General features: G+C 47.3%; 1 protein-coding gene across 1 annotated transcript in view; it reads right to left on the bottom strand.

The window, feature by feature from the left end:
- Positions 1–21,377, bottom strand: part of SHROOM2 (shroom family member 2) — a 164,962-nt gene that overhangs the window by 72,470 nt on the left and 71,115 nt on the right. Inside the window, exon 2 of the mRNA XM_025371818.1 lies at positions 5,399–5,550. Coding sequence (XP_025227603.1) covers positions 5,399–5,550 — 152 coding nt within the window. The remainder of the gene's footprint in view (positions 1–5,398; positions 5,551–21,377) is intronic.

Here is a 21,377-nt window from a genome sequence, read left to right as displayed (position 1 = left end):
ACCTGTAGTCCCAGCTACTCAGTAGGCTGAGGCAAGAGGATCACTTGCGCCCAGGAGTTTGAGGCTGCAGTGAGCTATGACTGTGCCTGTCAGTAGTCACTGCACTCCAGCACGGGCAACAAAGTGAGATGTCATCCTTCCTTCCTCCCATCCTCCCTCCCTCCCTCTCTCCCTTCTTTCCTTCACTCAAAATAAATACCATAATGGAAAATAGCCTAAACAAGTCAGGGTCTCCTTTGTTTTAACAAGAAAATAAGCAGAGTAGCAAACAGCCATTAGCCCCCAAATGTTCACAGGATAGAAATACCCATTCCTGAATCACAGACAAAGACATCAGACAGCCTCGAAGGCATGGGTTTCACCTGACGTCCTCCAGTGTCCCCACTAAGGAGCATGCCCTCCGTCTGACCACACACCATTTCTGCCTCAGGAGTAGCTCTGGAGGGGGTGGGGTGCTGCGGGAGTGGGGTGGGGATGTAAACCTGCTGACGTCTTAGGCGGCCCCTTACTGCTGCCACCGTTGTGAGTAGCAGCTCCCAGAACATCTGTGCTAATCAACCTTGGGGCTGCAGGGCCACCTGCTCCAGGACAGCTCCAAGGAGCCAGCAGCAGAGGGGGACACAGCACAACGTGGGCTTGGAGCAGCAGTCAGGGCACCTTAGCAACGCCCAAGAGGGGACACATGTTGTAAGAAATTAGCTCCTAGCAAACAAGAGTGCTGTCCCTCGACATCCAGCCTCTTCTCTTCAAATGCAGGACCACACCACATGGTCTCGCAAACCCTTACAGCCTGCTGGAAAAAACCTCCCCTCTGCGGCTAAGCGGCTCCTGAATGCAAGCTTAGTGGATGTAATTAGATTCACAAGAGGGTTTAGAGCTGCCAGCAAAGAGGCAGGAAGTGACATGAATCAACCCTATCCACGATTTGGCCCCTACAAAATGACTCGCAACACATGACCGTTCAAGAGAAACTGCCCAGAGTGGGTTCCATGACAAGGTGGCAGGCGGATTTTGCTGTAAACAAGACTAATATTATAATGCATATTTGGGGAAAAAGCCAAAAGGGTAATTGCAAAGCTTTAGAAAATAATTTATGATGTGATATTTAAAAGAAATTTTCCCTAGGGTGTTTGAAATTATGGGTACTTTTTAGAAGCTGAACTTAACAGCCATTTGCCTCTGAAGGGAGAAGAACGGACGACTCTCTCCCCAGAGCTGTTAATGCAGATTTCAGAGAGAAGACAGCAACAGGCAACAGCCACGGTCCCTGGCACCGAGTGGACAGGATGAGCCCAGCTAAGCGAGGAGCCGCTGTCCCCTTCTCAGTCCTTCCCCACCCTCCCAACTCTGCTCCCTCTCCTCTGGAGCAGCCTGAGGGCATCAGGCAGACCTCCTTTTTGTGCTAACCCAACTGGGTTAAGTTAATGAGGAAAATGCCAAAGGGCCACCCAGTTTCTGGCCTTAACCTTCCCAAGAACTTGTGCATAAGGCTAGCAAGTGGTAGACCTGCTGCAAATGCCCAGTGAAATGGCCTGTGGCTCTGTGTGAAAATTCCACAGCCCAGATCTATTCAAGACCTGCTCAGGACTCTCCAGGGGTGGGCCTGGGCACCCAGGAAAACAGTGCAGAGGAAAAAAACTGGAAACACACGCACACGTGTGCACGCGCGCACGCACACACACACACACACACACACACAAAGGCTACACGTCTGCCCTGAACTTTCCTGCAAGGAGCACTTCCCCAGCCAAGTAGAGACGGAACAACAAACCACCTGGGAAGAAAGAGAAAAGCAAAACTGCCAGCCTCATCCTCTCCTCTTGACCTAACCGATAGATCTGAGTATCGGTCAGCACCCCTCCCCTGACATCTCGGGCCGTGGATGCCACCTGGGCCTCACAAAGAAGAACATACGTGCACTTGGTAGGGCTGACTGTTACACGCTCTTTGTCTCCAGCTCCCCCCACGCTGGGCAAGAGGAAGCTCTGGCCCTCATTTGTCTGTGGAGATAGTGATCCGCCTGTCTCCTCCTGCATCGCTTTCCCAGCACCAGCTTCTCAACGACAAGGTCCGCGTTGCCCATGCCTGTGAAACAAGATGCCACCACTTTGTGAAAGTGGCCCATCGCAATCCTATCCTGGCCACCTGGTCCCCTGGTCCCCACACACACAAAGATAAAACGAGCCTACAAAATAAGACGTGTAGCAGCTGTCACTACAGGGAGGGGAGTTTATGAACCACTATTCAAATGATGTTTAAAAAACCACGGAGAGGCCAGGTGCGATGGCTCATGCCTGTAATCCCAGCACTTTGGGAAGATCGCTTGAGCCCAAGAGTTCGAGGCTACAGTGAGCTATGACTGCACAACTGCACTCCAGCCTAGGCAAAAGAGCAGGAACCTGTCTCAAAAAACCATGGATTTCTGCGCTTTACACTGAGATGGATGTACCTCTTTCCCTCATTACACTTTTGCAGATGGGGGCAGACAACTGCAACCAGTCAAACAAGGCTTGGGCGAGCTAGTTTACCACTTGATCATGCTTTTAAGCAGAGCAATATAGAATATGAATATGTTGGTGTCTCAATCTATGAACTACCTGCAGAGTTCTTTTCATGAACTAGCCACTTGTAAGGGTACACGCTCCATCCTGGAGCTCTACATAAAATGCTAGAAAATGCTACCTAATCCATAGAGACAGAAGGCAGATTAGTGGTTGCCTAGGAATGGAGAAAGAGGAGGGCGGGGAGATTTAAATAGAGATTTAAATTTAGATAGAGAAGAATATGTGTTCTGGCTTTAAGAAGAACAATTTTGAAAGCACCCATTGGTGCTTTTGTAATAAGGAAAACCACATAAGGGTAGCTGGAGTCTTAGAAGTTCTATGCACATTGGGTCACAGAAGTCTTCCGTGTTGTGTGTTGTGTGAGAGCAGAGGAAAAACAGCTTGTGGGTTTTTTTCCTAACACAGTTATTGAAAGTGTGTTTGGAAATAAAAATTTGTAAATAAACTCTGCTGCTTTATATCTCGTTACACATATTACTTAAATAAAATTCCATCTAAACCACATTATCATTTTGTCCACATCTCTCATTTAAAGGAAAGTGGGTCTGCAGAACACAAAATGGGGATTCTACACAGTGGCTCCCGGAGATCCTTCAGGGCAAAGTTTAATCCCTTTTCCCAAGAGTCTTTTAAGTACCTACTCAGTGAAACCAACCAGCAGATGCCCTGAGGCTTCTCTCTCTCCTCCCATCAACCAGTTCTCCTGTGGCATGGCTTTCCTTTGAACAGATATTAGACTGTCCATCTTTATCACTAAATATGTACTTCTAGCTCAAAAAAAGAATCACATCTACCATTCTTCTAAACACATGGAACGATACCTGACTTCACTCTCGTAACTACGGAAATGCAAATGTAAATATAAAACCATATTTCACCTATCACATTCACAGAGAATACAAACAAACAAACTACAAATATCCTATGCTAGAGATGATGTAAAAGGGGTCTGAGAAACTCAGAAATGTCTCCGAACATTCACAACGCACACACCTTCTGACTTAAGAACTCCGATGCTAGAAATTTCTATGCGTAGCTATGCCCTGGTGATACAAAGTTGGCCAGCTATGCTGACTAAGCTGGTGTCTCCATCGAAGAAGAGAAGACAGACAGTAAGACCACAAGCACAGCCCAGTGTTTTGGGGGCTCTGGGAGCCCAGAACGAGACAGTACAGGAGACAGAAGAAAAGGCAGTTGCAGTCAGCCTTGGCAGCGGGATGATGACCCCCGGAGCCAATTTATAACTCCTCGTCTTACCTCTGCAGAACAAGCTTCCCTCACCATCACCAGCATTCCACTAAGTTAACTGAATCGTGTAAGAACAAACGTGCTGCTATAGGAGGGTTACAACGGTGATCACAGAGGAACCATAACACAGTGTCATGGTGCCTCTCATGCCCCACCCTCCCCAATGGCTCAGAAACCACCATTCTGAGATTTTACTTTCTGATCTACAAAGAGTTGTTAAAAGGGTGCTCAGGAATGGCATGTACCACTTACAAATGACTTTGCTAAATTCATGAGGCAAAACATGTTTTTCCTTCCTTTTTTTTTTTTTTTGAGACAGGGTCTCGCTCTGTCACCCAGGATGAAGTACAGTGGCACCCTCACGGCTCATTGTAACCTCGACCTCCCAGGCTCAAAGAATCCTCCCATATCAACCTCTCGAGTAACTGGGACCACAGGCGCGCATCATCATGCCCAGCTAATTTAAAAAAAATTTTTTTAGAGAGATGGGGGTCTCACTATGTTGCCCAGGTTGATCTCGATCGAACTCCTGGGCTCAAGTGATCCTCCGGCCTCGGCCTCCCAAAGTGCTGGGATTACAGGTATAAGCCACCACGTCTGGCCCTTCCTCATTTCTGAACCTTTTCTTTGGATACTGTTTTGGTACCTCCAATCACCCCCACTTCAAAAAAGCCTTTAGGTATTTGTCTTGGCTGGTTTGAATGCAGCGGTGTTTACAAATAATTAGTCACAACCAGTTACAGATTTCTTTGTTCCTCTCCACGCACACTACTTCACTTGGCCAGACTTGAAAAAAATTTTTTTTTCATAAAAAAGGAAGATATCTTCATGTCTGTACTAAAAATGGAAATAAATGTGAGTCAATTAATTAAAATTTACAGCCAGCCTTCAAAAGAACATGCTAATTTTGCCAAAAAGGATGTGTAAGCACTTTCCTATTAATAAGCCAACTATAAAACCAAGGTGGAGAGTTATTTCTCTTTGAAAGCGACATATCACCAACATTCTTGTGGTACACAGGAGTATTGCTTTAGTTCCTGTATATAAAAGCATCATGTCCCCAAGTTCACTTTCTAACCTCTTAAAACCATCCAAGCTCCAAGTGACATGTAATGTACAGGAATAGACAGCCAGCTCCCTCCAGACCCTCCCTCCAGACCTCAGCACAGCGCTCTAAACCCTTGGCGGCTGGCATCTTCGTGACAGTCACTCTCTTTCTAGCACGAAAACAGAAAGCGCAGTGGCCTGCCACCTTGTGTACAAGACAGGCAACAACATGTCACCTCACTGGGAGCATAAGCAGAGTTTTCTGCCTGCCAAGAAAATAATCTACATATTGCCAAAGGAAAGATACGAGTATTCAAATCCACTTAATACATTAACATTTATAAAAATCAGTTGTAATAAAATTAGGAACTGTTCGGACACTTGATGCTGGGCCCACGCTTGGCCGAGACATATAACTCTAAGTGCATGTCCCAATCGAGATCTCTGCAGTGATGTGGGTGGGACAACTGGACTCCCACTTTGATGTTCCACTCACTCCTGTGTGTCGTGGTAAATGTGGGAGGAAGCTCAGGTCTTACCTTTTGACGACCAGTTTCAGGGTCTTATGGGACCCCTTCACCAGGCAAATCGCTTCCTGTCTAAACCCTGAGAGACCAATGTCATTGATGCCGACGATCTCATCTCCAGCCAGTAACTTGTCGACCGCCGCGGCTTTACTGCCCTCTTCAATCTGTAACAGAGAAGCATATTCCATGAGCCTTCCACGAGCAGCAATTCCTGAGGCAGAGCAGGTCCTTGGAAAGCAACAGACATACCTCAAGCTTGGCGGGAATGGGCCCCAGGGGGCTGACCTTATTACCACTCAGGGGATCAGGGATGTACTATACCCCTCACCCTGGCCTGCCTTCCCTGGACACGACTCCTGTTTATCCAGGGAATGGGAAAGCTCGGAAACACACACAATGGAAAACAGGGGACCTGAAGATACTGATTCATTTTCTAGATTTCCTTTAACCAGACAATAATTTTGGACCATTTTAAATTATTTATTAATTATTTCTCATACATTAATCCTGGAACTAGACTGTTTTTGTAATAACTTTATAGAAATATAATTCAAATACCATATATTCACTCAAATAAAGCACGGCTTTTAGTATTTTCAGAGTTGTACAACCATCACAACCATCAATATTAGGGCATTTCCCCTAACCCCGAAAGAAACCTTGTGCTCATTACTACTCAGCTTCTAATCCCTCCAGCCTCTGGCAACCACAAATGTACTTTCTGTGTCCATGAATTTGCGTGTCCTAGACAGTTCATATAAATGGAGTCATACAATATGTGGCTTCTTGGGTCTGGCTTCTCTCACTTAGCACGATGCTTTCCAAGTTCACCTACATTGTAGCATGTAGCAGTACTTCATTTCTTTTTATGGCTGAATAACATTCACTTGTATGGAGAGACCACATTTTATCTATTCATCAGTGTCTACTTTTGGCTATTATAAAGTGGAATTGCTGGGCCCTATAACTACATTTAACAACCTGAGGAGCTTCCAGGCTGTTTTCTACAGTAGCTGTACCGTTTTTACATTCCCACCATCAGTGTATGAAGGTTCCAATGCCTCCATATCCTTGCTAACATGTATCTGTTTTTTGTCATAGCCCTAATCTGATTACTATACCATGCTGTGTATGTTAAGATATTCACTACTCAGTGCTAAACACAGTATCCTCCCAATGTGTATTGACTGACTCCCTAACAGCCTGAATGCCATCCATTCTATAGCTTTTTTTCCCTTTTTTCTTTTTTTTGAGACAGAGTCTCACTCTGTCACCCAGGCTGGAGTGCAGTGGTGTGATCTCGGCTTACTGCAATCTCTGCCTCCCAGTTCAAGCAATTCTCCTGCCTCAGCCTCCTGAGTAGCTGGGATTACAGGCGCCTGCCACCACACCCAGCTAATTTTTGTATTTTTAGTAGAGACAGGGTTTCACCCCATTGGCCAGGCTGGTCTCGAACTCCTTTGACCTTGTGATCCATCCGCCTGGGCCTCCCAGAGTGCTGAGATTAGAGGCATGAGCCACCGTGACCGGCCTATATTCTGTAACTTTTATTAACCTAGATTTTCCTATACAGTAAAATGGAACTCAACAGCAATTCATTCCAGCTAATCTGCCGATTTTCTGGCACACTGGCCAGTGAGCCAATGAGCCAGCTGCTTTCTTTCCCCCTCCCACCCCCCAAAGTTTTACTGGAATACAGCCACACCCACTGGTTTACATACTGCTACAGGGCAGAATTGAGTCGCTTGGCCCACAAAGCCAAAAATATTTACTACTGGGCTTGTTCCAAAAATGGTTTGCCAACTCTGTTTTACACCAAAAAGCTTTAAAACTGCTAGGAAACCAGTAAGAAGAAATCACTGGTTACAAGCATATCAGCATACAGCTTTGAGTTCACTGCTACCCAGCTGCATGCCATGGCTAACCCGAGAATAACTTCCAAGAGTGAGCCTGAAGCTAATGCCGTCCATTCTTCTGGCAGTTGAAAAGCTAGGTGCTTTGGATTCAAGCTTACTTCTTGGGGTGGGGGGCCAGGAGAAGCTAGGTGCTAAGTAACTTACAATGCCTCAATTCTGAAGCTGCATATTTTCCTGAAATCTCCACCTACATCTGAGGACAACTGAACTCTTGTGAATAAAGCAATTATTCACTGCTAGTCAATACCATAAACAAAATTTTAAAACCACTCCTAACAAAAATACGCAGCAATTTTTTCAGTCACCAACTGGTTCCAAAAGTTCTAGAGGATTTTATCCCGATGTCTTTATAGACTGTAAATAAGCTTCCACCCGCCAAGGTTGCACACACAGCCAAGGAATAGCAAAAGGCAGGCAATACCTGGTGGAGACTGGGTTTCGACATGCCCCAAGAGGGAGACCAAGGGGCCGGCCAGGAGGCTGGGGATCTGGAGCAACCCTCCCCCAAGGTTTCTGCACAGAGGAAAGGCTCCTTCCAGGCTGTGCCTCAGGAGGATGGATCAGAGATGAAGGGCGCTATCTGTTTCTCTAGGTCACTGCTAAGTGCTGTGGCTGGAATGACCTACTCTCATCTGTATTTCAATGCTAGAAAGCCTACATGTTGACGTGGCTGACTTTGCTCATTCTATTCCCCCTGAACCAAATAAGAGTATCCAGGCAGGGTGGGAAAGACAGTAAAAATGAGGTGTGTATAAGGAGGCAAGTTACAGACATCTGGGGGTCCAGGGATTCCAAGGAAGCTCTTGGCATCCTGGAGCTGGTCTTTTGTTTTGGAGACTTCAGGTCTTAGTGACTTTTCTTGCCTGTCAGGAATTCCACCTTGTTGAAAGACCGCAGAAGTTTTTTTCTATCCACGTGTTATCCATGGCTGCTAACTCCAGACCCTAAGACTTCTGGTCTCTTTTTCCTCATTACCACAATAAAAAGTTATGCATTCCTCAATATCTAAAAACAAGGGGCTGAGTGCGATGGCTCAGGCCTGTAATCCCAGCACTTTGGGAGGTCAAGGCAGGGGGATTACCTGAGGTCAGGAGTTCAAGACCAGCCTGGCCAACACGGTGAAACCCTGTCTCTACTAAAAATACAAACAAAAATTAGCTGGGCATGGTGGCACATGCCTGTAATCCCAGCTACTCGAGAGGCTGAGGCATGAGAATTGCTTGCTCCTGAGAGGTGGAGGCTACAGTGAGCTGATATCATGCCACTGCACTCCAGCCTGGGTGACAGAGTCAGACTCTGTCTCAAAAAATTAAAATTAAAAAAAAGTAAAATAAAATCAAGGAAACTATTTTGACCCACTATAAAAGTGATATATGGTGAGCTTTAAAACTGTGTCTAGGGCTGAGAGCAGTGGCTCATGCCTGGAATCCCACCACTTTGGGAGGCCAAGGTGGAAGGATTGCTTGAGTCCAGGAGTTCGAGACTAGCCTGGGTAATATAGCAAAAGAAATCCTGTCGCTACAAAAAAAAAAAGGTAAAAAAATTAGCCAGATATGGTGGCACCCAGCTACTCAGGAGGCACCTAGCTACTCGGGAGGCACCCAGGTACTTGGGAGGCTAAGGCAGGAGGATCACTTGAGCCTAGAAGGTTGAGGCTGCAGTGAGCTGTTATCATGCCACCCTACTCTAGCCTGGGTGACAGAGCAAGACCCTGTCTCAAAAAAATAAAAAGGCCAGGCATGGTGGCTCACGCTTGTAATCCTAGCACTTTGGGAGGCCAAGGTGGGTGGATCACGAGGTCAGGAGTTCGAGACCAACCTGACCTGGATGGTGAAACCTCATCTCTGCTAAAAATACAAAAAATTGGCCAGGCTTGGTGGCGCATGCCTATAATCCCAGCTACTCAGGAGACTGAGTCATGAGAGTCGCTTGAACCCGGAAGATGGAGGTTGCAGGGAGTCGAGATCACGCCACTGTACTCCAGCCTGGGCGACAGAGTGAGACTTCATCTCAAAAATAAATAAATAAATAAAATTAAAATAAAAACAAAAATAAATGAAGTTGTGTCCTCTCCACAATGACATGTTTGAATTTAAGTATCACAGGAAAATCTTTAGGCAAAACCATGAAGACTAATGGCTTGTAGGGTCTTGGGACAGCTTTTGAAGCAGCACTTCTTCAGGGTGACAGTTCTGTGTCTGACTCAGTGGTGACTGGGTGGGGTTTTCGGTGGGAATGTGTCTCATTCCCACAAGCGCATGTGTAACAAGTCCTGCAAGACTCTCAGAAAGGGCTGTCAGTTGCTCTGACTTCACTGCAAAGGATAACATGATGCTGTTTCTTCTCATCTGCAAAGATTCCTAAAGCTTCCCCTCTAGATACGAAGGCCGCATTCCACAACATCCATCTGCCTTCCCCCACCACACTCCACCTACATTTCCCAGCAAAAATGTGTTTTGGTTTGGGAGATAAAGTCTTCATTTTTTCCCCTGGCTTCCTTGTCCAGAGAAAGTACCTCTACATGTTTATGGTGCTATGGGGAAAGTAGTCAGGAAAGCAGCAGCAGCTTTGAAAACCTCCATTCTATTCTCTTTGCCCCACTGAACTTCTCAAGTTCAGTAGAATTAATTAGGCTTAATTAAGGACTGGGCCTGTGGCATCCCTAGTGCCGCATGCATGATAGCATCACGATGATGCTCATTTTGTCATAGTCCCAGGTCTACAAGCTAAGGAAGCACTTGGCACTGCACCGATTAGTGACAGCCGCCTAATGTCTGTGGAGTGCCAGAGCCACAAATGAGGCAGTTCTGTCCTGTAGTACTTAGGAAAAATCTTTGCTCTCGCTTGCTCTAACCTCAAAAAGTCCCTCTACCAAAAGCTAGGAAGTCAATCACCCCCGACCCACGACGATGCCAGCCCAGGTGCCATGCTATAGGCACTCACAGACCCAAAGCACCAAGTCCACACACCCAGGCAAATACTGTTGTCTTAGTTTTTAACTGATATTCTGTATGGAAACTCACTCTTACGGCCCTGATTAGAGTTCAATGTCTCCTAACGTGCAGAATGCCTCATTGTTCTCATGGAAATGTTTTCTCTAGGAAGAGCAGGAAAAAAACAGTTAATCAAAGTCTTTTATGGAACAAAGTTGTTGATACTTCGCTGAAGAGACAATCCCAATGAAGTCCCATGAGGGTGAAGGCATCCTGAGTGCAGCGGGGGAGCAGGCTCACGCTGAAAAGAATGGGGTCCCTGCAGTGGCAGCATGAGGGGGATGTGATCCTCTGTCTCGGGTGGAGATAAGAAGGCCTCCAAATAGAAACGGCAACTAGAAAAGGCTGGGAAGGCCTTCCGCAGAGGCTTCCCCATGAAGAAGGGCGTGGAGGCAGGAGGCAGGAGGCCTGAGGCATGAGTGTGTGTGCGGGTGCGTGTCTGAAGATAGGGCAGATGTGGGGGAAGACGAGGACCTCGCCCTGGAATGGGAATCTGGACGCTGTCCTGCAGGCAGTGGGGGCCCAGCGAAGGCAGCCATGGCAGTGGGGGAGTGAACTCATCACTACAGCAGCTGCTTCTGGAAGACTCTTATAGTCACACACAAATGAATTTCTTTGGCAATAAGAATAAAACGACAAGGACAACGACCCTGATGGGCACCACCACTACATCTCTGCAGAACTCTTGGGGAAAGAGGCAGAGAAAATCACGGGAGTAATGCACCAGCTCCAGAGGCTGGGAAGGAAGGACCTGGCCACGCCACCTGCCATAGGGTTTTCAGCTTGAGGGATTTGGAAAATCACAGTGACCAGAAATCAAAATGAGAAGAGAAAAAGTAGCTGTTTTTTTTTTTTTTTAAGTCCAGTATCATATTTCAAGGGCTATGAGTCACACCTGCAATTGATCAATTCTGACCACCTCAACAATGCTTCACTTTCCAGAGATAAAGTATCTGCATGACAAGGACAAGCACTGAAGTCACCTCTCAGTCTGCTTAATTTATTGAGCTCGGCGTCTTCAGAAAGAAAACCTGACTCATCCAAGAAACAGGCACGTTGGGAAATAGATGAGAACACCTTGTCCACACTGAACGTTCTCTGTGAGACAGACTTGTGCTCCGATAACAGGGAAGCCCCTAGAAGATGGAAATCCCCACCTAAATGTGTTGAGACTTAAAAAAAAAAAAAAAAATTCCTGGCCCCTGCTGCGATCCCAGAGGCCTGAGCGGGCGGGGAAGGGAGGTGCGGCGCATCCAGATTCATAAGGCTTTTGGGCAGCAGGCACCAGGCGCCGCCAAGATGCCCAAGGGGAAGGTCAGGTCAGCCCCGGGGTGGCCAAGGCAGAGTCCAGAGGTCTGCCAAGCTGTCGGCTCAACCTGCTTCTGCAGAAGTGGAAATGAAGCCCAAAAAGGCAGCAGGAAAGGATAAAATCCTCAGGGAAAAAAAACACAAAAGAGAAAAGGGGGAGCAAAGGGCAAATGGGCTGAAGTGGCTCAGCAGGAACCTGAAGACTGATCCGCAGGAAGCAGAGTCTAAATGCAAGTAGAGTCCAGGCTCCCAGGAAGCAGGAGGGAAAGAAACCTGATTACTATCATATGCTGCTCAGCGGCCCCCGTCTCCCTTCCCATATATGCCAGGGGAATACTGTCAGCAACTGTTTTGTAAATGCAAGTTTCTTAGTAGTTCTGTAAACATTTTTTAAGGACAGAATCCCACCTGATTACATTTTTTAAGCATAAATGCCTTTTTTTAAAAAGAGGTGAAATCATTTGCTGGTTGTTTTTTGGTATATATTTTGAGAGGCTTTGACTGTCTTGAGTGCCAGGCTGGGCGGACAGTTTTCATATCCTACAACACAAAGCATACTGACTGGCAATTTGCAGTCATGGTCATGCATTTAACATGTCTTGAGCAGCTTAAATTACTTATACTCATAGGTTTGTTTTCTGTTTTTGAGACAGGGTCTCACTCTGTTGCACAGGCTGGAGTGCAGTGGTGCAATCACAGCTCACTGCAGCCTTGAACTCCCAGGCTCAAGCGATCCTCCTGCCTCAGCCTCCCAAGAAGGTGGGACTACAGGCACATGTCAGCACACTTGGCTAGTTTATTTTTATTTTTATTTTTTGTAGAGACGAGGTCTCAACATGTTGCTCAGGCTGGTCTCAATCTCCAGGCCTCCAAGCGATCCTCCTACCTTGACCTCCTGTTTGGTCGCCCAAAGTGCTGGTGTTATAGGTGTGAGCCCATGGGTTGTTTTTTAGTAGAACTGTTTTGGAAGGAAAGGGACTCCTTGATCCTGACTCTCCCTGTCAGAAAGGCATGCACCCAGGAAGTCTTCCGGTCATGGCAGTCGGTTTTCCTAATCGCTCTGTTAATGTGCTATGAAAGGCTGAAAACTTGAGTATGCAGTGTTGCTGATAATGGTGAGTGACTGTGACTTCTGATGTGACAGCTCATCAACATCTGAAGGTACCGGCACTTGGGGAAGGAAATGTGGCCCATCCAGCAAGGCAAGTTGTGAAACATCCTGAGAACACGTCATCTACACAGAAGTTTCGCCCTGAGACAGATTCGTGCTCTTAAAGATGGAAACCACCACCCAAAGGTGCTGAGACTTCAAAACATCATAATTCCTGGCCTTTTAAGGAAAATTTGCCTCCAAGTTTTCAGCTAGAAATCTCTGGAATTCCTGGAAAAGAATCCAAAGACACAGCTCTTAGATTTTCTGTAAGGACATTAAGAACGGGATACAAATTGAAACAGCTCTGTATTCATCTTCCAAAGTATCCATAAAATCTCTATTAGGAAAGAAAAAATTTCTTTCCTCATAGTTGACAAAATTAGTAAGAAAGCAAGAAAAATGACAAAACAATACAAAAAAGCTCTTCAGGAGGCTGAGGCGGGATCACCTGAGCCCAGGAGTTGGAGGCTGCAGTGTGTGCTATGACCACGCCTGTGAAGAGCTACTGCACTCCTGTCTAGGTAACATAGTGAGGCACCCATCTCTTAATATATACCATAATAATAATAATAACACTAACAAAATAAACCAAAACCCTCCTCATGTATTTTGGAACTAGATGTTCAAGGAGGTATTTAGTCCACAAAGGTATAACCCTTGTTTCATCTCTCCCTAAAATGAGGGCTGCATCGCACGAGGCCCCATGGCAAGGAGAGGCGTGAGGATGAGGCATGAGGAGAGGATGAGGACGTGGCTGCACCAGGTGACAAAGCCATGCTAACGGACACACAGGCCAAGGGAGTGTCATGACAGAAAGCCTACAGCTGGGTGATTGGCTAGGTGAAAAGGGGGCATGTGGCTCTCAAAAATGTGGAGGGAGGAGTCCATCAGGATGTAGCCATCGGGAGATGAGATGAAGATCTGGAGGTGGTGGAGACTGAGTTGGCAGACAACATTTCTACAGAGCAACAGAAGGTGAGCTGACTGTCCCAGGAGTGACTGGGAGAAACGGGCAGGGGTGGAATGTGCCCCAGGCAGGTGGGAGCTGCAGCCTCAGAATGCAGGCCAACTGGATAGGACCAGAGGAGGAGTGTGCATTCTGTGGCAAGGGGTGACGGTCTTCCTGGAGGGAGGGTAGCAGAGAGCCCAAAGGTGTGTGCCTCCTCTCCACATGTGGCAAAGGTCCTGGGGCCTCAGGACGTGGCCAGATCCTGACCAGGACGTGTCAGCCCTGAATTTCACAGAGCACAGGCCAAGATCCACCTAAGAGATGGTTAACGGAGAGCAACGTTCAGGGAGGATTTCTGGAACACCATCGTGTGTCAGAGGAATTTACAATGCAGATCTGAAGACAACCTGTTGCAACAATACCAGTTAGTAATGCATTGCCTCTGCATCCCAAATGCACCTTCACTACCCACATGGTGATCCTGGAGCAGGACCCTGTGGGCGTTTCTCCAGCGCTGGCACCTGAGCACCGTCAGCAGAGGGCAGTGGAGGCACGCGGGCAGTGGAAAGGGCTTGCCTTCATCATTCTGGTGTGCTTTCCTCCCTGCCTGCTCCAGTGGGACCTGGCAGTCATGTGGCACACACAGTGTCACTAGCTCCAAGGGCAGCTTCCTAGCAAGTTCCACTGGTGCTCTGGCAGGCAGCTTCCCAGCGACTTTTAGAGACAATTCCTTGATGGCTTTCCACCGAGTCCCACAGACACCCCAGCCAGCTTCCTAGTGAGCTTCACTGGCATGCCGGGGGTGGCTCCCTGCTCTCCAGCCAGCGGTAGCCCTCAGCGACAGCCCTCAGCGACTTTCTCCACTACCTAATGGACCATCCTCCATTGAGATTCGAATCTCAGATTTGGAGGGGGTGGGGAGAAGAGTTCCAAATTTCTTCCTTCCTCAGGTACTCTGTGACCCAGCCCTGGAAGGAGTGACTGCTCCCTCTATCTACTATTCTCGTATTCTTTAGAGTTCTCCTTACCTGTAGTAGCTACTAGTTAATAATTCCTCGATAATACATAATAACCTGCCACAAGTTAATAGCTCTTTACGTTAGGGGTGAGCAAACTTTTTCACAAAGAGCCGTAGTGTAAATATTTTGAGCTTTGCATGTACACAATCTCTGTGGCAACTGTTCAACCTTGCTTCTGTAAACAGAAAAGCCGTAAGCACGGGGGCATGGTGGGATGTGGTCAATCCACCAAATCCCGCTTCCTATGAAGCACTCCTGTTCCAACTACTGTGTGGTTTCTGTCTCCTAGCTGGATCCTGGCTGATACAAATCCCATGAGGCAAGTGCAGTGACAGAGTGACAGACATGTACAGGATCCCCTGGTGGCAGACAGGAGGGAATAATCACATCAGAGGGTGGGGGCAGGGAGCATTTCAAAAGATGAGGAATGATCTAGTACTGAAGACCTGCCTCCGCCACTTAAGTACACGATTTGGAGAAATGCTTCCTACTCTTGGTTTTATCACCCCAAAAATGATGGTAAGAGCTGGTTGTCTTACATCCTAAGACGACCAGGAGGATAACAGTGAAACAATTATGAAAATATGTTGCAAACTCTAAAGTATGCTACAAGTACAGTTACAACTTATTCTGCCGTTATAATTTGTTCATGTCCAAACTGCCAGTGGAACCTAGGCTATGCTGCTCCACTCTCAGGGACGGTGACAAAGTATCCGTTTTAATCATAACACGAGGAAACCAGAGCTTAAGAGGTAAAGGGAAACCACTTACAATACTTAGAGCTATTTAGGTAGAGTGGTTTCTAAGCCCTTTTATATAAGATTGTCTGAAATAACCCAAAAGCTTAATTGTCCTAGATATTCTCATTGTTTACTTTAAACCTAACTTAAAATTTCCTTTTCCCGGTGTTTAGCTACTAAAGCATTACGGAGAACTTCATAAACACAGAAAGTTGCAGTTTATAAATGAGTTGTTTTACAAAAGTTTTAGCCTAAGTAGATTATGTGGAAACCAGGCCACATTCCCCCCAAGAAGTCATGATTTAAATGATAGCTAAACTCTCAGGCTAAGATAAAAATACCTCTGTAAAATGTGTCACGGTTTAAATACTGTGTATTTACAATCAAGCAAGGAATAATGAAGGAACCACACACATTTCCCCAGCTGGCCCTTTGGATGCAGGGAATATGCCACAGGTCAGGTTTAACTTCAAGTATAGTACCAGCCATCTTGGCTAAAATGGGAACTATATTTTCCACAGTCGCCGTTCCTATATGGTTGTTTGTTAGACTGGATCAAAAGAGGAAGCTGCCAAAGGTTTGAAAGTAGAGGTGACACTGCAGCCAGTATACCATAAGGCCACATCACAGTCACATGGGGACAAGGAACAGCTGCAGAGGTGTCTGGCAGGCTCCAGCCTGACTTCATACTCCAATGCTTCACACCCCCTTCTTCTTCCCAACTGAGAGTCCTATGACCCCCCAACAGTGGCCTCAGCTCACTGCTTGGCTCAAACCCGGGAGGACCAGCCTCCCCTGGGGATCCCAGAGTACATCCCCTCCCCAAGCTGGACGGATGGGTTCTCAGAGGCACTGGGGGTGTGACTCCAACTGTGCAGGACCCCCCAACTCTCCCTGCGAACCTCTGCCCACAATCACGTAAGTTCTGATTCCTTTAATAAACTCCTTGCCCCACAACATTCACAGCGCCTCTGCTCCCTGATGGAACACTGACAGAAGGAGGGGTCTGTGTGCGTATGCTTAGCTACCCAGAGCCTGCCTGTGTAGCCGGGGAGATGGAGGAGAGAGTAGATGGTGCCACCCACACACTCCAGAATGGCTGCGAGGAACAAGATGCCCCAAGGACAAGTGCATCTTCAATGCTTTTTAATTTTAAACTGTGATTTTTAAAAAACACATTATATAGGCCGGGCATAGTGGCTCACATCTGTAATCCCAGGGCTTTGGGAGGCCAATGTAGGAGGATCACTTAAGGCTAGCAGTTTTGAGACCAGCCTGGGCAACATAACGAAACCAAGTTTCTATGATTTTGTTTTTAAAGTTAGTCAGGCACAGTGGCACATGCCTGTAATCTCAGCTACCTGGGAGGCTGAGTCAGGAGGACCACTTGAGCCCAGGAATTCAAGGCTACTGTGAGCTATAATTGTACAACTGCACTCCAGCCTGGGGGACAGAGAGAGACCTTATCTCTAACAACAACAGCATCAACAAAAACATAATATAAAATGTATCCTCTTAACCATTTTAATTGCATGCAGTTCAGTAGCATTAACTATAATTGCACTGTTGTGTAACAGATCTCTAGAACTTGCAAAACCAAAACAGTGAACAATCCCCCATTGCCTCTGGCAACCTGCATTTTATTCCTGCCTCTGTGAATTTGACTATTCCAGATATGTCACATAGGTAGAACCATACAGTACCTGCCCTTGTAGGACTGGCTTATTTCAGCTAACATCATGGACTCAAAGTTCATTCAGGTGGTAACAAGTAACAGGATTTCCTTCCATTTTGAGGCTGAGCAATATTCCACTGTCTGTACACTATCCATTCTCTTTATCCACTCGTCTGTCAATGGCCATTTGCGCTGCTCCCTACACCTTCAACTCCTGAATACGGGATGGATACCAAAATTGATATGACTGGCCAGACACGGTGGTTCACGTCTGTAATCCCAGCGCTTTGGGAAGCCAAGGTGGCAGATCACTTGAGGTCAGGAGTTCAAGACCAGCCTGGGCAACATGGTGAAACCCCATCTCTACTAAAAATACAAAAATTAGCCAGGCATGGTGGCACATGCCTATAATCCCAGCTACCCAGGAAGCTGAGGCAAGAGAATTGCTTGAACCCAAGAAGAGGAGATTGCAGTGAGCCAAAATCACGCCACTGCACTGCAGCCTGGGTGACAGAGTGAGACCCTGTCTCAAAAAAAAAAAAAGATATGACTGGGAAAACAGACCGAGTGACCTACAACTCAGTGATGTGCATGTATGTTAACCAAAAGACCCACAGAAGAATGTGCATACCAGGACCATCTGTAAGAGCTAAAAACAGGCTATTTTACCCAAATGTCCAATAGATAAAACATGGATAAACAATAGGACACTCCAAACCACGCTCCTCCACCTCAGCACTATTGACATTTGGGGCCGGATCATTCTTTGCCATGAGGGCTGCCCTGGGTATTGCAGGGGACTCGGCAGCATCCCTGGCCTCTACCCACTAGAAGCCAGTGGCACCCTCCTGCCCCAAGTTGTGACAAATTCAAATGTCTCCAGATGTTACCACATGTCTCCTGGAGGACAAACTTGCCCCCAAGGGAGAACCATATTCCAGAGAAAGGATGATGTATTAGAAATGGTCACCCATGGCTCGTGTGGAACAGAAAAACAAAACCAAGGCACCTCTAAAGTCACGTTTTAACCTCCTGCCCTGTAAAACCCATTTACCACGACAGGAAACAGGCAGCCGTCTGCCTCACGCAAATCATCTTCTCTCTCGCCTCCAGCAGCAATGCAAAAGAGCAGTTTGATCAGGCGGGGGGCGGGAGGTGGGCACTGCAATTAATCACCACCATGCAAAACAAGCCTTGCTGTTCTGGACACCATCCCCACCCTGCCCAAACATCACACACCCGCAACAACAGGCCCTTTGTCCTTCCTCCCTAGAGAAAGTGGTCTTTCTTGCCTGCAGAGCTTTGTTTACTGGGTCCCCTCTGGAAACACCATGCACCCCCATCGCTGCTGTGCACACACTCTGCCCAGCTCACCCACACTCAGCCCTCAGGACGCCATCCTGAACCCCACCGTCTCCGCCGAGGGACTCTGTACATCTCCCAGCCTCCCTGGTGCCTGGGGCACATGGCCACTATCTGCTCCTAACCCTGCTGATGCTTACCAGCTTATGCTTCTCATCCCACAACAAGACTAGCATCTCCCTGATGACAAAATCCAAATGATATCTGTTTCTTCCCTTCCTATACAAAAGCTGGTCGCAACACAATAGGCAATGTTTCTGGAGAGGATGAACGGAGAGAAAAAGAATCATCGAAGATAAGCGACGTCCTGTCCAAAGCCCTGCTTTCATCTTATTACTATGGGAGGGGAAAAACAAAACCTGTACCATATTCCTGGTCTTTCAAGTCCATCTTTCTGTTTTTTTTTTTTTTTTTTTGAGATGGAGTCTCGCTCTGTCGGTCAGGCTGGAGTACAGTGGTGCAATCTTGGCTCACTGCAACCTCCATCTCCCAGGTTCAAGCAATTCTCCCTGCTTCAGCCTCCCGAGTAGCTGAGATTACAGGTGCTTGCCACCATGCCCAGCTAATCTTTGTATTTTCAGTAGAGAAGAGGTTTCACCATGTTGGCCAGGATGGTCTTGAACTTCTGACATCAGGTGATCCACCCACCTCAGCCTCCCAAAATGCTGGGATTACAGGCATGAGCCACCACGCCCGGCCTCAAGTCCATCTTAGAAGTATCAAAAATTGTCTGGTCAAAGCACCCCTAGCAGGCTTCCAGCCAACACAGAACGCAGACCTGCCCAGATCCTCACCCCTTCTCACTGAGCTTTTTAATCATTTTTTGAGACAGAGTTTTGCTCTCGTTGCCCAGGTTAGAGTGCAGTGGCGCAGTCCCGGCTCACTGCAACCTCCGCCTCCTGGCTTCAAGCGATTCTTCTGCCTCAGCCTCCCAGGTAGCTTGGATTACAGGTGCCCACCACCACGCCCAGCTAATTGTTTTTGTTTTTTTAGTAGAGACGGGGTTTCACCATGTTGGCCAAGCTGGTCTCGAACTCTTGACCTCAGGTGTTCCCATTTGCCTTGGCCTCCCGAAGTGCTGGGATTACAGACATCAGCCACCGTGCTTGGCCTCACTGAGCTTTTGAAAGCAAGTCATCACATCACTGAAGCACCCGCTTAAACAGAGATAACTGGGATTACTTAATTTTGCAGTTTTCAAAGTGAAAAGGCAATCTGAAAGAACTGATAGGGAATCAAGAAACAGGAAAAGGAACTGCTGGCCATTAGAACAAAGCGTCCCCGCTTCTCAGAACACACAGCTGTTTACTTTAATGGACATTCCCATCCTACTGCTATTTCAAAGAGATGGGGCTTGTTCAGTGAGATAACCTAATGCTGCCACCATGCACTGTCAGGGAGGCCTAGTGGGCACCAAGCCGAGGCTGCTGCACCTTTCTCTGGAGTGAACTCAAAGGGCCCCTCAAACCTTTGACTTTTTATTGGGTAACACATGGATAATCTCACCCGTCACAAGGGCTATCTTTCTTTTTTGAACAATTCTTTTCAGAGATGCCTTTGTCATAGCCTAGGTAGCAGAGCCTTAGAAGGCAACACGGGGAAAACATGAAGCCCTGGAGTACACACGCCAGCGCTCGCAGGGGCTGGGAGGGGCCGCTACCAGTGGAGGGGCCGCACGTACAGAACACACACCCTCAGAATGGGGTCTACAGCCTCGAGCACTGGGCCTCATGGCGAAGGGGCAGGGTCCGCCCTTCTGAAGAAGCAGCCACTACCCATTGTCAGGCATGTGGAAGTGAGCATCCAGGATGCACGAATTTTACGATGTGTTTAATGCAACTAAAAATCTAGAATTTTGGGGGCAGGGTGGGTAATCTCCCTGTGTCTGTAAATGTTCACAATCTATTTGCTTTTCAAACTAAGTGACAGCAGGCTGGGCACAGTGACCCACGCCTATAATCCCAGCACTTTGGGAGGCCAAAGCAGGAGGATCACTTGAGGCCAGGAGTTCAAGGCCAGCCTGGGCAACATGGTGAGGCCCTATCTCTACAAAAAAATCTTAAACATTAGCAGGGTGTGGTGGTGTGTGCCTGTAGTCCCAGCTACTCTGGAGGCTGAGGCAGGAGGATCACTTAAGACCAGGAGTTTGAGGCTGTAGTGAGCCGTGACTGCACCACTGCACTCCAGCCAGGGCGACAGAGCAGGATTCCATGTCTCTGGGAAAAAAAAAAAATTCTTAATTAAAAAATAAAACTAGATGAGACCGCCCCCACTCCCCCCAAAATCATGTCCAAGGGTCAAATGTGTAACCACCAACCAGCATGCTCTGGTGCGGGTAACTCACACCCTATTCTGACATAAACATCAATTTCTTCTGCAGTATTTTTGTGTTAGAATCCATGGCGTCATGCAGGATCCCTACACACCAAGGTGGTGTTCTCAGCGTTCCCTCACTGTTTCTCTTCATCCTAGACTTCACTAGCACGTCACCTTTATGTCCTCTTTCTGCCTCTTCAAAGTTGACTTCTCTATTAGGGCTTCATTCAAGTCCCATGTTCTACAGGAAGACTGCACCCTTTGGAACTGATGTCCTCTTCTCTCCCCCATTACTAATATCAAAGGATCCCTGGCGGCCATCAGCCCTGCCCTCCTTAATATCTGAATCCACCATGGAGACTGGAGCAGCCTCGTGCCCCATGTGGCATGTGCAGTCCCAGCAGATGGGGGAAAGGCAGAAGTTAGCTGCAGGCTTGAGGAGAGCCTTTGTCTCTGCAATCAAAGGGGCAGAAATGTCTGGTACAGCCCTTTCCCTTTTCTTCTGGTCTGAAACAAAGACCGGATGCCTGCGGATGCAGCAGCTATCATGCAACTGGGAG

This window comes from Theropithecus gelada, chromosome X (assembly GCF_003255815.1).
Source record: "Theropithecus gelada isolate Dixy chromosome X, Tgel_1.0, whole genome shotgun sequence".
Classification (NCBI taxonomy): domain Eukaryota; kingdom Metazoa; phylum Chordata; class Mammalia; order Primates; family Cercopithecidae; genus Theropithecus; species Theropithecus gelada.
Note: the sequence above shows the minus strand (reverse complement) of the source record. Positions and strands in the feature narration are given on the sequence as shown.